The sequence below is a fragment of the Protopterus annectens genome, chromosome 5.part0 (genome assembly GCF_019279795.1).
Source record: "Protopterus annectens isolate FY-2018-M chromosome 5.part0, PAN1.0, whole genome shotgun sequence".
Classification (NCBI taxonomy): Eukaryota; Metazoa; Chordata; order Ceratodontiformes; family Protopteridae; genus Protopterus; species Protopterus annectens.
Genome location: NC_056735.1, coordinates 896728597 through 896745508, shown reverse-complemented (window position 1 = coordinate 896745508; position 16912 = coordinate 896728597). Strand labels below are relative to the sequence as shown.

Below are 16912 nucleotides of genomic sequence, written 5' to 3'. Positions count from 1 at the left end.
TTGCACAGAATTGCCCTCATCAATGGCCTTGGTCACATTTTCAAAGAAATCCACCAGATTTAACAGGCAGGATCTGCCCTTCATGAAGACGAATTGGGTAGGATTCAGGGTTTGGAGGTCACCTATGTCTTTATTTATAAGGTCCATAATGATACATTCCATGGCCTTACAGATGAGGCTGGTCAGACTTATGGGTCTGTAATTCCCTGGGTCTATTGCTAGGCCATCTTTGTGGGGGGTATAACTGTTGCTGTTCTCCAGTCCGCAGTAACAAAACCTGTGGTTAGGCTATGCTTGAAAAGGGTACTTAGTGGTGATGCTAGTTCATGTTTTAGCCTGTTTAGAAGACAGCCTGGGATGTCATGTGGTCTCATAGAGTCTATGTTTTTTGCCTTGGAGAAGGCTTTGAGGACCTGCTGTTTGGATATCTAGGGTGGGGGGAGTGAAGTTTGGGGAAGGTTTGTTGTAAGTTAGAAGGGGATAAAGGAGTTAAATTTCACCAAACTTATCCACTAGCAGGTTTGCTATCTATATGGGGTCACTGTGTGTGATACTGTTGGCCAGTAGTTCTGCACATGCTTAGGTCCTACCCTTTAGGTTACGTACGTAGCTGTAAAAGGCCTAATGGTTATCCTTGGCTGTACTTGGTAAGTTTCTCTCAAAGGAGCCTTTGGAGAATTTGACAAGTTGTCTTATTTTCCTAATGAGGCTGAGGAGGGTGCTTTTTTGGGGCCTTGTCTTTGTTTTCTTGTACAGCAACTTTTTGCAATTATTGTAAAGTTTGTTGATGGCAGCTTGTTTTTACTTGAGGCTCTGGCTTTGATTCTTTCTGGAAGGGCTGAGTTAGAAACTTATGCAAGTGAATGTACAGAGCTTTAGTGTAAGATTCGGTGTCCAGTTAGGGGTGAGGCTTGGAATGCACTTATACCTTCACCTAGGAGGGTACAGTTTGCCTTGGTGAAGTTTTTTAGTCTGATTTCACCCTTTGGGAGTTGTGGTGTTAGTGCCAGCTTAAAGGTGACTGATTTGTGGTGAGTTTTAGCTAATGAGGGTCTGACATTTGCAGTAATGTGCCTGTTTGACATGTTGGTGAGGACCAGATCCAGAATGTTTGTTCCCCTTGTCAGAGTACAGACAATTTGTTCCAGGGCATTTGAATAACAAATTCAAGGAGCTTTCATGCTGGCGAGTTAGGGCCGGCATAGGTTTCCCAGTTGATGGTGGGATAATTGAAATCCCACATAACCAGTGTGTTCGGTAAAATTTGGATTATCTCTAGTTTGGTCAAGTAGGCTTCATGGGCATTGTGACCCATGGAGGGGGATCTATAACTGGCTATGACTTGAATAGGGGTCTTGCCTACCATAACCTGAACCTGGATTAACTCCATGGAGTTTTCCAGTTTAACTAGATGGGAGGTGAATTTATCTTTAATATAGATTGAAACACCACCTCCTTTATTTTTCACAAATTCATTTGTGGTCTAAAGGTGTGGACGGTATTGTAGCCTTGCAAGGCTGAGGTACTCTCTGAGGCCTTGAACCAGGTTTCTGTGACTGCACAGACATCTACATCTTTGAGTGATAGAAGTGCTTCCAGGGAGTGCAGTTTTTGGTTTAAGCTCCTAGCATTTAGCAGTGTGACCTTATTTTGTTCTGACTGGTTAATTTCACATTGGTAATGCTGTCTTTGAGGCCTTGCATAAAAAAGGCACTATGGGGGAGAAAAGAGCATTTTCCAGCAGTGGAAAGCCTAGAGGTGCCAGGCGCAAACCATCTCTGGCAAAGCAGTGAGGTTTGTCGACCATGGTTTTCCAGGCTGACAGGAACTGGATCCCCTTTGAATGACACCAAAAACTGAGCCAGTTATTGAGATCAATTATTTTTTGTTTATATTGTGGCATCATTCTAGGTGTGGGTAGTATGCTGCTCAAGGCTACTGACATACCTGCTGAGATACATACTCAGAGAGGTCAACCATGTATCTCTTCATATAGTCCAGTGAGGTATGTCTCAGGTCATTCACACCAGCATGAAATATGACAGAGTCATAATGGCAATTGTTGCTGAGAGATCCTAGTGCATGCATGATCTGATGAATCCTGGCACTGGAAAGGCAACTGACCATGACTTTCTCCTTGTTCAACCTGGTGAGTGGGACATCTGTGCGTCTCACTATCAAGTCTCCAATGACAAGAAAATTTAGTTTTGAGTATTACACCTTACAGGCTTGGTGGGTGAGACACTGGTGTTGCTATGTGTCATGGGTGCTGTGGGGACTGCGTTGGTTGTAGCAGTCTTGTGTTTTGGATGTCTCTGGTGTTTCTGTAAGTTTTTCAGAAGAACTTCCACTTATGCGGATTTATGTGTCTGATGCATATGAGCAGTGCTATCTGTATGAGTAGAGGTAATATATGAACATATGTAGTGGTGAATGAGTTGACAACCTTTGTCTTACTGTCTTGAGTGAGAAAGAGCATGGATTCTAAATTCTTGGTGTAAATACATCTCTCATACTCTGTACTAGAGTGTGTTATTAGTAGAGGGTTGTCTGTGTACATGAGGCAATTGCTACACTGCCTCAAGAGACCCAAATCAACAAGGTTGGCAGAAGAAACAAAGGTAATTCAACTGCACATAATGCTAGGTTGAAGACTGTTGTCACTAAAGGTGGCTATTCAGAAACAATCATGGAGGAGCTCAGTGGATGGATATTTCTGCCTCGGTTTAGGGAAATGTTGTTGAATTTAACTGTCCGGTTTTGGTGCACAACTGTGCAGCAGTGCACAGTGTTGCGCGATGCACAAACAAGCGGAAAACTGCTCAATGCAGAACTTTAATACCAGAAGCTAAAAACTTGAAAAAATACTTTTAAAAGATTCAAAAAGATCAATGAGGATGCTTATTCCAAGCCATAGACTGGCCTCCCATTACCAGACAAGGCGCAATCAGCACAGTTCTCTCACAAAAGTGGAGATAGGCCCTTTTCAATCCAAGATGGCCTGGAAAATGTGCTCAGAACAAACAAATCACTACAAACAGTTCCAGAAGCAGCAAGCCTGTATCTGGACTAAGCGACAGCTACTAACTACCCTAGTTTCAGCGGGAAACTCTAGAGAATGTTTAAAACAGCAATAAAATAGCAGTGAGACACTAAACAAGTTTGAAACAGCAGAAAATCATCAAGGAGTATCTAAAATATGTTTTAAAAAGTTAACACATCAATTATTTATACTGTGCTTGGTGGGAAAACCAGAACAAGCAGAATAGACAGCTTAAAAACAGTGAAAATTATCAGCAAGTAAGCAGAATAGACACCTTAAAAACAGTGAAAATTATCAGCAAGTACTTATCAAGCAGTGAAATTAACAAAACAGCAATAAAATTCCATTTAACAGACACAATAAAGCAGACAATTGCAGTACAACAGTATAGTTTAGCACACAGTAAATAAATACATTACAAAAATAAAAAGCAGTCAATAAAAAGTGCAGTAAATAATATAAATAAGCAAAAAAGAAAAAAACAAGCAAGTTATGTTTTTCGGAAGCTCAGAAGCCTCTAGTTGTCTGTTTATATTAGCTCAGTTCAGCTCAGTACAAACAAGCACACACCTGCCCCAATGCAGGGCCTATAAATCAGTGTGTGTGTGTGTGCATGTGTGTGTGTGTGTGTGTGTGTGTGTGTGTGTGTGTGTGTGTGTGTGTATATACCTTTAAGAAGCTATCCAAGGTCTTGCACAAGTGTATAAATAGTGAGCATGTGCAAGTTTGACTGCCATCTTCTAGTTAGCTGTTGAGATGTAAGCATGTACAGTGGATATAAAAAGTTTACACACCCCTGTTAAAATGTCAGGTTTTTGTGATATAAAAAAATGAGACGACAATAAATCATTTCAAAACTTTTCCCACCTTTAATGTGACCTATAACCTGTACAATTCAATTGAAAATCAAACAAATCTGTTAGGGGAAAAATATATAAAAAAAAAATGTATGATAAGCTGGTTGCATAAGTGTACACACCTTTAAACTAATACTTTGTTGAAGCACCTTTTGATTTAATTACAGCATTCAGTCTTCTTGGGTACTCACCTGCCATCAATTAAAGAGACTCTGATTAACCCCAAATAAAGTTCAGCTGTCCTAGTAGGATTTTCCTGACTTGTACTCAGTTGCCTGCTACACCAAAAGCCATGGTTCATAGAGAGCTTACAAAGCATCAAAGGGATCTCATTGTTGAAAGGTATCAGTCAGGAGAAGGGTAAAAAAATAATTCCACAGCATTGGATATGCTATGGAACACAGTGAAGACAGTCATCAAAAAGTGGAGAAAATATGGGACAACAGTGACGTTGTAAATAACTGGATGTCCCTCCAAAATTGATGAAAAGACAAGATAAAAACAGGTCAGAGAGGCTGCCAAGAGACCTACAACAACACTGAAGGAGATGCAGGAATTTCTGGCAAGTACTGGTTGTGTACTACATGTGGCAACAATCTCCTGTATTCTCCATATGTCTGGGCTATGGGGTAGGCTTGCAAGACAGAAGCCTTTTCTTACACAGAAAAACATCCAGGCCTGGCTAAAATGTGAAAAACAGTACATCATGTCTTCCAAAAGCATGTGGGAAAATGTGTTATGGTCTGATGATACCAAGGATGAACTTTTTGGCCAGAATTCCAAAAGGTACATTTCATCCAAAAACACTTCACATTACCAAAAGAACACCATTCCCACAGTGAAGCATGGTGGTGGCAGTATCATGCTTTGGGGCTGGTTTTGTTCAGCTGGAACTGGGGCTTTAGTCAAGGGGGAGGCAATTATGAGCTGTTCCAAATACCAGTCGCTTTTGTCCCAAAACCTTTAGGCGTCTGCTAGAAGTCTGAAGATGAAGTCAAATTTCACCTTTCAACACGACAATGACCCCAAGCATACATCCAAATCAACAAAAGAATGGCTTCACCAGAAGAAAATTAAAGTTTTGGAATGGCCCAGCCAAAGCTCAGACCTAAATCCAATAGAAAATCTGTGGGGTGACCTGAAGAGAGCTGTGCACAAGATATGCCCTCGCAATCTGACAGATTTGGAGTGCTTTTGGAAGGAAGAGTGGGAAAATATTGTCAAGTCAAGATGTGCCATACTGATAAGATTCCTACCCAAGAAGACTAAATGCTGTAATTAAATGAAAAGGTGATTCAACAAAGTATTAGTTTAAGGGTGTGCACACTTATGCAACCAGCTTATTATACATTTTTTATTTTTTATATTTTTTCTCCTAACAAATTTGTTTATTTTTCAATTGAATGGTACATGTTATAAGTCACATTAAAGGTGGGAAAATTTTGAAATGATTTATTTTGCTCTCATTTTTTTTATATCACAAAAACCTGGCATTCTATTCACAAAATATGAAATGCGGTATACAGAAAGTATTAGTTTAAGGGTGTGCACACTTATGCAACCAGCTTATTATACATTTTTTATTTTTTATATTTTTTCTCCTAACAGATTTGTTTATTTTTCAATTGAATGGTACATGTTATAAGTCACATTAAAGGTGGGAAAATTTTGAAATAATTTATTTTGCTCTCATTTTTTTTATATCACAAAAACCTGGCATTCTATTCACAAAATCTGAAATGAGGCGTACAGAATGCACTAAACAATATTAGAATAAACTGATATGTCTGATATTGTTAAAAATATTCAAATTACTACAGAAAATGTTTGAAATGAAGTCCGAATTGCATAAAAAGAATACAATAAGAGGGAATGACAGCATTTTCCCTAGGCATGTATTTTTTGTATTTATGAAAGATATCTGAGTTATGAGAAGTGTATAAAGTGTTCTCATTTCTGCAGTACTACAGTAAAGTTATTTCACAAAATACAGTCATTTCAGGGCATATTTCGCAAAGTATGGTATTTCGAAGAATTTATTGTGCATTTGAATGTTATTACAAGCTCACAGAACAATTTGTTCATACATAATTACAAGGGCCATATTTTCAATGTATGCACAAGTACATACTTTGAGGGCATGGCCGACAGATTTTGTAAACCCAGTGCACTTGTGTTTGACAGTAATGTTGCTGAGAACTGGAGAGTGTTTGAGAAAGAGTATGACATTTTCATGCAGGCTGCATTTTCTGATAAAGATGACTGTACAAAAGCATTTACTCTGCTTAATTTAGCTGGGTCAGAAGCCATAGAAAGGGAACATTCATTTGTGTATATACTTGCTAGCTATACAGGAGAGGGGGAAAAATGTCATATTGTTGTACCAGCTAAGTCAAGGAAGGATCCTGAGTGCTGAAAACATAAATTTAGAGAAATGTGTAATCCCCAGACAACTGTTACAATGTAAAGGCACTTAATTTAAACAAGGGATCAAAAGCCTGGTGAAACTTTTGTAGCATATATAACTGATTTGAGAAACAAGGCTAAAACGTGCAAATTTGGTGATTTAAGGGATGAGTTGATAAAGGATAGACTTGTGTGTGATATTAAAAATGATACTGTCAGAAAGACTTTGCCTCGATAGTAATTTAACTTTGACTAAGGCCATTGAGATTTGTCAGATATATGAGCTCACAGAAAAGCACACAAATATGCTTACAAATGAGAATAGCTCTAGAAGGCACAGTAACGAAGCTCATGTTGATAATATGCAGCACATAGTTAAAAGAAACAGGCCCAAGGACATTTCATTGCCAATTGTCATAACTGTGTTGGAAGTTATGGGTCTAAAAAGGAAAAGCGTTTAGCTTTTGGTCAACAATGCCACAAAAGCAGTAAATGGAATAATTTCAAAAGGTTTTACAAATCAAAAGGCCCACATTCTTTTATTAAAAGGGAACATTTCAAGAAATTATTTGATCAATTAGAAAGCTGCAACCCTACTGTTTATATTGATTGTATGTCAGTGCTTTATGAAACAGTCAATGCTTTAGATTTAAGGGCAAAGAATGAAGTATTTTGTACTGTTCAGATAAATGTTAAACCCGTAGAGCTCAAATTTGACACAGGTTCCAAGTGCAATGTTATGGCAGCAGAAACATTTGCTAGAGTGTGTCATGGTGAAAGGCTTTATTTGGCAAGGAGTGCAAAGCTTGATGCTTATGATGGTGAAGAAATTCAAACCAAAGGCTCAGTAGTGCTTTCATGTTACTCTGCTGGATGAACCTACGACTTGTTATTTTATGTGGTCAAGAGGCACATCCAATCATTATTAGGGCTCACAGACAGTTTGAAAATGGGACTGCTTTCATTTAATAAGGAAATCCACCAAGTTAGCTTAAAAGACCACTACTCTAACTTTGCCCAGTACATTTTTTTTATACTTATGCTGATCTTTTCAAATATAAATTAGGGAAGCTTCCAGTACTCCATGAAGTTAGACCCAGAGGTCAGTCCAGTTATCAGGCCCACACGTAAAATTCCAATAGCCATGCAAGAGAGAGTCAAAGCCAAGTTAGATAAAATGCTGCGACGAGGTGTGATTTGTCCAGTTGAAGAACTTACTGAATGGGCATCTTCCATGGTGGTTGCTCATAAGAAAAGCTCAGATGACATCAGAATATGTATTGATCCAGAAGATTTGAACAAAGCACTAAAAATACCTCATCATCCAATGTGCACAAAGAAGTTGCTGCTCATATACCAAATGTCACTGTTTTTTTTTTTCTATCTTAGAGGCAAAGAGTTCATTTTGGCAAATTCAGCTTGACAAAAAATCATCATTGCTCACTATGTTCAGTACTCCATTTGGAATGTACAGATTTTGGAGAATGCCTTTTGGGATAAATTCTGCAAGTGAAGTCTTTCAACATGCAGTGGAGCAAATTTTTTTTGGGTATCCTTATGCTACTGTAGTAGACATACTAGTAGGAGGTCACTGTGAAGCTGAGCATGACAGAAACCTCAGAAAAGTTCTGGAAAGGGCATGCCAAGTGAATCTTAAACTCAACCCACAGAAATGCAAATTCAGACTACAAGAAATCACTTATGTTGGTCATTTATTTACCAGTTTAGGCTTATGACCAGACCCTTCTAAGCAAACAGCCATTCTTAAGATGCCAGCTCCAGACAATGTTCAAGCTCTGCTATGTTTTCTTGGCATGGTTAACTATCTAGGCAAGTTCATTCCAGACTTGAGCCAAATTTCAGCACCACTCAGAGAGCTGACAAGTAAAGATGTATCCTGGTCTTGGTTAGAGCAATACCAAAGAGCAGTTGATGTTGTGAAACACAGAATTGAAAGTCCAGCAACTCTCAGATACTATGATTTTCACAAACCAGTTACACTTTCATGTGATGCTTCGAAATTTCGTCTTGTTGCGGTCATTCTACAAGAGGGTTAACCTGTTGCCTATGCGTCAATAACTCTTACCCAAACTGAAATGCAGTATGCAGTATGCTCAGATCGAAAAAAGACTTTTAGCAATTGTGTTTGCATGTTTGAAGGTCCATGATTATATTTATGATAGACCCATCCAGACTGAAATAGATCACCAAACTTTAGTCACTATCTTTAGAAAGCCTACGCATTCAGCTCCAGCCAGACTGCAATGTATGATGCTGAGACTGCAAAAGTATAATTTCAATCTTGTCTACAAGAAAGGCAAACTTCTTTATCTTGCTGGTACATTATCCAGATCACCCAGAAACACCACAGAACAGCATGAGAATGAGAACCTTGATTCTGAAGTCATGGAAGTGAGAAATTGTTCTTCCACACATCTTGATGAGCTGAGAGATCATACTGCCACAGATCCAGTTTTAAAGAGGCTCAATCAGTTTACCAATCAAGGATGGTCATCAAAGCAATCTAGTTTACCTCAAGAAGTGCAACCTTATTTTCCATACAGAGATGAGATTTTTGTGTGACAATGGTATCATTATGAAAGGTCTGAATATAATTGTCCAAAGTCCTTGCAACAAGAGTACATTAGTATCTTGCATCGTGGTCACCCAGGAACTGACTCTACCAAAAGGGCGATAGAACTTGTATTTTAGCCTTCTATGTATCGACATTGAGAAAGCACTTTTGTCTTATTCCAGTGTAACAGAATAGAAGAAACCACTTCAGCTAAACCAGATTCCTGAACTATCTTGGTTGACAGTAGCCACCGACATCTTTGAGTGGAATGGTCAACAATATTTGGTATTAGTAGACTCTTACTCCAATTGGTTTGAGATTGACCTACTTCCTAATCTAGCATCCAGTATTGTCATTACTAAGATGAAGCATCATTTTTGCTGTACATGGTAGTCCGCACAAAATGAGATAATAGTAATGTTTTCCTGAATCTCTTTAATCTCAGAAATATTCCTCGTGATAAACATCTTGATTAACCTACTCAGAGACTTTTGTCAAGACAAACCAGAACCACATTACCAATCAGTAGTCAACTGTTGGTTCCAAGTGTCAAGAACAACAGGTCAGTGAAAACCAATCTGTTGAAAAAGTGTTTAACCCAGAAGTCCTACTAAGATAAAACCAGTAAACCACTCAATTCATTAAAAGAAGGAGAAGTGGTAAGGATGCAAACATCCAAAGGTTATGATTGGATTGGTGTCGTGAAGAGAATTTGCCCAGAGCTGAGATCATACATTGTGGAATGACAAGGAACAGACTTTTTGCAGAATCGGAAACATATGACACCGGTGCCTGAGCCTATGCCACATCACACAGCCTGTGAGAACGACTCTTTATTTCAGAGTGAGTTGTCCGGTGTTCCAGTTCAAGAGGAAGTTCCAATTCCAGTAGAAATTCCTGTTCCTGTGATGAATCCAGGAGTTCCAGATACGAGTTGTTCACCAAAGACTGTCCCTGTTGCTAAACTCAGTCCAGACTATTTTACAAGATTTGGCTATATCTCCTAACCATGTAATATATGCAAGACAGCTTGGACATGAACAATGTGTTTTATTTCTAATGTCTACAGTAATGCATGTCTAACCCTAATGTTGTTTTTTGAAGGGCAATCTTTTTAAGAGGGAGGATGTAGATCAATGTGTGTATATACCTTTAAGAAGCTATCCAAGGGCTTGCTCAAGTCTATAAATAGTGAACATGTGCAAGTCTGATTGCCATTTTGTAGTTAGCTGCTGAGATGTAAGCATGTATGTATACAAGGTCTGTCTGTTGACTAGTTCATTTATATTTTATGATGCTGCTATCCATCCTGATGTGTTTCTCCGTACTAAAATGTCTAAATGAAAATACCCTGCCTGCTTGTCATCTATGTTAGAGAGGGACAGGAGGCTAAAAATCTTTAGAAAAATTCTAAGAAGATTCAAAAGGACCAATGAGGATGCTTATTTCAAGCCCTAGACCAGCTCCCCTTTACCAGACAGGTCCCAATCAGCACAATTCTCTCACAAAAGGCCCCTTCCAATCTAAGATGAAACAAACCACTAAAGCGGTTCCAGAAGCAGCAAGCCTGTATCTGGACTAATAGTGTGATTTAAAACAAAACAGCACTGCCAAAGAAAAAGAACTTCATAAGTACCATGATGGTTAATAACAGGAGCCATCAGGGACAGAGAATGTTGGACTCCCTCCATGTGCACCCTGGAACTTTTGGATGGGAACATTAGAGTTCCCAGGCATACTGTGGAATATGAATAGGAAACTGTCAACATAATCGGTCAGCTCTGGACATGGTGGAACTTCCATGCTATCTGCTCTTACAAAACCAAATAAACTGAGCAGAAATAGCAAGCAGTATACTGCCAGGCATAGATGAACTATAAGTCACTAAGAAAACATGACAAAAGGAATCACATATAATTTATATTAATAATTTTGCTGTCTTTTAGCATCCATCCATCCCAGATATGCAGCAAGTTATGTAATGGTCTCTGTGGCTTTCCCTTCTCACTGCTGGTTATGTAGTGACATTTTGCAATGCCTGAAGCAATAATACAGACCTCCTTCAATATTATTCTAGACACCTGCAATCTGCATGTGTGCAGAGCTGCAGTGGTATCTGCTCATGCCCAGACTGAGGGCACTCAAGTCTAACATTTTGCCAAGATGTGACACATCCTGTTTATGGTCACCCCAGTTAATTAAACTCTCTTTGTGGGCTTATGTGGAGCATGGAAGACCGCAGTTCATTTTGAGTAAGGATAATACTTCTTTCTATTGGTTCACTTAAATGCAATTATTGGAGTATATTGGCCGGAACTTGACGTGTATGTTTCCATGGTGATTACTTGACATGATTCTGAAAAAAACTGATGTACCCAGCTAGACATCCATGCAATTCAAAGAGGGATACCAATCTTAAACTGTTTGTGTGTGTTACTGTCGAAGAGAAAGACGAATCCAATGCCTAGCCAAGGCATTGTAAGCATCACTTTGGTTTTAGACAGATTCTGCCTAGAGATTACTGTGAAGATACCAGAAGTTGACATGTCAAACTCATATGAAAGACCTCCAACAATGCTGAAAGCAGAATTCACAGCTTATAAGCATTTCATTTCTCTTATCCGGCTTCCATTAGGGTGACTACATTTTGACACCATTACACCATTGCTATATTCCATGAGTTTTGCCAAATGTTTTGCTTAAATAAAAAAGAACCAAGGAGCAAAAATCCAACATAAGTTATTATCTGTACCGAAATATACAATAACTTTCTCAGTTGAGAATCGACTAGCTCTTGAAGAACAAACTATAACATTCAGCCACAGATAAGCACACTGCAGTAGTACATTATAAGCTCACAATACTTTTATTTCCTCCTGATTGTTTTTAAATAGCCCATTTATGACTCCAATTAGTCATACTGCAGTTTTTTAAAAATACCTACCTATCATAAGGTTGGCATGTGATGCTGTTACAGTAAATTGCCTTTCTAGGAACTTTGCCATAAAAACAGCTAATCCTGCAATCATTGCTGAAAGGTTAACCTGAGCCAAGACCACAAGAAGGTAAATAGGATTCTTCAGTGTCCGAAACAGTATGAACGGAAAACCTGAAATGAAGAAGGAACATTGTATCTATTTCATTCTGGTTATAATGCTGCATTTCCATGCAAAACATTAATACACATTTACATTTAACATGTTAACTTAAAAACATAAAACTTACATTAGTAAACACAAATCAAACTATTTGCTATGATTGTTTAGCTTTTAATAAAATGTGCTTGATCGAGTGGAATTCTATACCTATGCATGGGATGTTGTATGTGCTTTGCAGACAATGGGCAAGATTTAGAAAAATAAGAGCTTAGCTGCTAGAGTTTAGTCTCCTAGTAAGTGCAGAACATTTCTAATAGCAAATTAAGGCTTATGACTCATGCAAATTGTCTGCACTTAGTGATGAAACTGACCAATGCAAAATTATTCAGAAATTAAATTATGCAATACTGAGTCAGAACAGCAACTCAGCACTGCTTGCTGAGAAAATAGCATGTATTTATCCTCCTCCATTTATAAATTAAAAGGACGTGACTGTATTCAATCAATCTTGACCACTTTGTATTTTGGCTCATATTTCTTGTGCTTTTGCATGGCTGATTTTGTTCCTTTGTGGGTGTCAACATGATGCCTCAGTGTTTTCTAAAGAATCCAATCTTCTTCACTTGCAGTTCTGAGCATCTCAGAGTTTTGTGGTGACTCAGACCAAAATACTTGACAAGCCATGAAGGGAAATTTTCTGAATTCAGCCCAATATTTTCAAATGTCTTTCTGAGGACTGACTGACTGACATTGTCTTACTTTCCTTTTAGTTAGTAAGTGATATGCAAGCTGTCATTATCTCCAGCAGGGAATTTAACCCTGATCTTTTTTGTAAACATCATTTTTCTTGTGAAAACATTTTTTCCTACTAGTATTAGATGGCTCTGTTTGCGTTTTATAGGTTCATAGGTTCATAGGTGTGTTCTTGGCTAATGGCCCTGGAGCCTTTACAAGCCTAGCCCATATTATTACCCTGGCATCGTGCCACCCAACTTTAGTTCCCAGTGCCTCTGTTGAGTAGAGCCACTGGAGTTATCCCCAGCGTGAATTTTCTATTTCACATCCACTCGTCAAGATTTCTCTGAAAGAGGCAAGTGAAGTGCTCTGTTTGACATGTATGGGAAGTCTATTCCATAGCATGGGTAGTCTCTGGGTTATGAACCTGTCCCTCCAGCACGTTCTGTTAATTGTGGTAATGAGGTTGAGGTCTCTGGAGTGTGTGATGTGGAGGGATTGGGATTTCTTTAGATGTAGCATTTCTAACAGAGCTGGTTCAGACCTGGCTTTGTAAGTCAAGCAGAGATCGCCTCTAAGTAGGTGATATGAGATAGAATAGTTGGGAGTATTTTGAATCTGTCCATATAGGACAAGTGTTTAATGCCTAGGATCCTCTTTGTGAGGTACTTTTTTGGCCTCTCCAGTTGTTGCAGGTGTCTAGTGAGGTACATGCCAAATGGGGCATTGTACTCGAGGACTGGCCTAGTGAGGGAAGAGTAGAGGGTGACAATGACCTCTTTCTTCCTGGATGCAAAACTCTTAGTAATGAGATGTGCCACATAGAAGGACTTTCTGACCACAGTGGCAATGTGGTGGTCAAAAGAGAGGTTGCTGTTAACCTGTGTTCCCAGATCTCTTATAATGCCTTCTGTGTTCAGTGGACTACCATCGATGTGCTAATTCATGGGAACCAGGTTTTTCCCCAGACGGGATGACAACACATTTTATGGCATTGAGCTTATGGCCATGGTTCTGACACCAGTCGTTGGTCTCAGTGAAATCTTTTTGTAGGATGTCAACATCACTTTAGGAGTTAATAATAGCTCCCAACTTGCAATTCCCTGCAAACTTTGTCAGCTAGCATCCCTTTGTGCTGGCCTGGAGTTCAGAAATGGAGATACCAAACAGGAAATGACCCAGGAACGAACCATGTGAGACTCCACTCATGACTGGTTGGCAATCTGACTTGGAGTCAGCTACTTTCCCACTGTGGGCTCTATCTGTGAGCCAGTTTGCAACCCACCTAGTGATATAGGGGCTGATGCCTAGCTTAGTGAGTTTTTGTATGATTCCTGAGTGGGGAATGGTATCAAAAGCCTTGGCCAGATCAAGGCAGGCTGTATGAACCACCTTTTCTTCATTTACAGCTCTGTTGACTGAGTCAAAGAAGTTGACCAGGTTGAACAGGCATGATCTACCCTTCACAAAATGTAACTGTGTGGGATCCAGAGTTTGGAGATTCCCTATATCCTTGTTTATTAAGTCCACAATGATGTGTTCCATAGTTTTGCATATCAGACTTGTCAGGCTAATGGGGCGATAGTCCCCAGAGTCTGTAGTCACTCCTCCTTTGTGGAGAGGGATGACTGTAGCAGTGCATCATTCAGTAAGGACAAAGCCTGAGGTGAGGCTGTGACTGAACAGGACACACAGGTGAGGTGCCAGTTCACTCTGTAGTTCATGTAGAATGCAGCCATGGATATTGTCAGGTCCCATAGAAGCTGTATTCTTGGCCTTGGACAGTGTTGTTTTAACCTGTGCAGCAGTAATACTGGGTGCCTGGCAATTTATTGGTATTGTGATTGGTCCTTTGGGGGGGGGGGGGGGGTAAAGCTGGCACTGAATCTGTTGGCCAGTATATTGGCAATATCTGTTGGCTCAGTATAGGAGGTGCCATTGTGCAGTAGCTCAGAGCAAATCTGGGTATTGCCGTGGAGATTCTTTATATAACTGTAGAAGGTCTTGTGGTTTTCTTTACTATCTGCTGCAATTCTGTATTCATAGCTAGCTTTGGAGGCTTTGATGAAGTATCTCAACTTTTTCTTGAGGGTGATAAGGGACTTTTTCCAGTCTTGGGACTTCACCTTATTCCGCATCAGTTTCCTCCTTCAGTTGTAGAGTTTGTTTATGGCAGGGGACCACCAGATTGGCTTCCTTTTTTGGAGGAGAGCATCTTGGTTCTGTTGGGTATGGCGAGATCCATGCATTTGTGTACGTGTTCATACAGTGCACTGGTGTATGATTCGGCAGTCATGCAACTATTCTCCATTTGCATGGGTGCTGTGAAGTTAGCCACCTCTGTTTTTAGGAGCCCAAAGTTAGCTTCAGAAAAGTTTTTAGTGGTGGTTACCTTTGCGAGGTGGGGTGGGAGGGATGTGGATTTCAAAGGTTATTAGTTTGTGGTCAGATCTAACATGGGAGGAGCTGACTATTGGTGTAGAGCAATGGTAGCCCATGTTAGTACTGACAAGGTCAAGGTTGTTGTTACCTCTAGTGGGGGTAGAACGAGCTGGTCCAGGGCACTGGAATTAATGAATTCCAGGAAACGATGGGCAAGTGCATTGGTACATGAGTAGTTTTCCCAGTTAATGGAGGGGTAGTTGAAGTCACCCAGTATGAGAGTGTTAGGTTAGACCCTAACATTCTCTAGGTTGCTTAGGAACATGGAGTGTCAGTCTTGGGACATGGTTGGGGCCTATGGCAGGCTATGACCTGAATCGCTGTCTTACCCAATATTAGCTGCACCTGAATTATCTCTGATGGGTTCCTATTAGATGACTGAAGACGCATTCTTTTGAATGCGTCTTGGTTGAACTTGAAAAGATGAAAAGGCAAAATGACGAAGCGGCATATAAGCAAATTCATTCCCTGGGAAAGAAATCGCTTGGCTGCATCCGTTACTTTGCCGTTTTCATCACTGTAGTGCAATTTTGGAGTTGGTATATTTAAGTAGGGAGGGTGTGGGGGGGTGAAGTTATGTTTTAAGTGTTTTTTTTTTTGTTTGTTTTTTTTGGAACAGCGATTTTTTTTCCTTTTGAAAAAAATCGCTGTTCTAAGCGTTTGAGTTTGTAAGCTTTCACTTACATGGGGTTGAAAAATCATCGTTCACTTTTCTAAGCATTCAGTGATTTAATATAGACCCTCTCTGATGTGTTTTGTTGGGCTGCCACTCTGGAGGTGTGCACATCCTTTATGAATATGGAAATACCACTGCCTTTGGAGCTTCGGTCCAAGTTCTGGGGCCGAAAGGTGTGGAATGAGTTATAGCCTGGTAGTGCAGGGGTGCTTTCTGCTGCTTTAAACTAGATCTCTGTCACAGCACAAATGTCGATGTTCTCCATTTTATGGAGTGCTTCAAGCAAGTGCATTTTGAGATTTAGATTTCTAGCATTGAGCAGCATGACCCTCAGATTGCATTTGTTTGTTGCTGTTATGGTGGTAATTTGATCTTTGGAACACTGGCTAAAAAGGCACTATAGGGGTGGCAAGAGCCTTGGCCAGTATCTGGAAGCCCAGGGGTGACAGATGCAGGCCATCTCTAGCAAAGCTTCGAGGTTTGTCAATCATGTCATCCCAGGCAGACAGATACTGGATCCCCTTAGACTAACACCAGAAACTTAGCCAATTGTTGAAATTAATCATTTTCTGCTTATACTGTGGTATCATTCTGGGTGATGGTAGGATGCTGCTCAGGGCTAGGGTCATACCCACCTGGGCTACATAATCTGAGAGCTCCTCATGTCTCTTTTCATGTAGTCCAGGGAGGTATGTCTCAGGTCGTTTACACCCACATGTAGAATGACAGAGTCATATTTGTACCTGTTGTTGAGGGACCTGAGTGCATGCGTTATGTGGTGGATCCTAGCACCTGACAGGCAGCTGACTGTTACTTTCTCCTTATTCAACCTAGTGAGTGGAACATCAGTGTGCCTCCCTATTAAATCACCTATGACTAGTGTGTTGGGCATGCTGTTTTGCAGAGTTCCTATTACGCGATCGAAAATCCCTTTAGGCGAATATGAAGACGTCGAACCATATTGCATGAAGTATGTAAATCCCAAACATTCAAAACAGCGAATTTCGAAATATCGATTTGTTTTGGTTGGCCCGTCTGCAGTATAGCTCCGTAAGGTAAGCGTGCGATAGATAGGACGTT

At 39.9% G+C, this 16912-nt stretch overlaps 1 protein-coding gene across 1 annotated transcript in view; it reads right to left on the bottom strand.

Moving 5' to 3' along the window:
* The window catches only part of SLCO2B1 (solute carrier organic anion transporter family member 2B1), a 1297574-nt gene that overhangs the window by 324328 nt on the left and 956334 nt on the right, over positions 1–16912 (bottom strand). The window contains exon 9 of the mRNA XM_044072692.1: positions 11826–11990. Coding sequence (XP_043928627.1) covers positions 11826–11990 — 165 coding nt within the window. The remainder of the gene's footprint in view (positions 1–11825; positions 11991–16912) is intronic.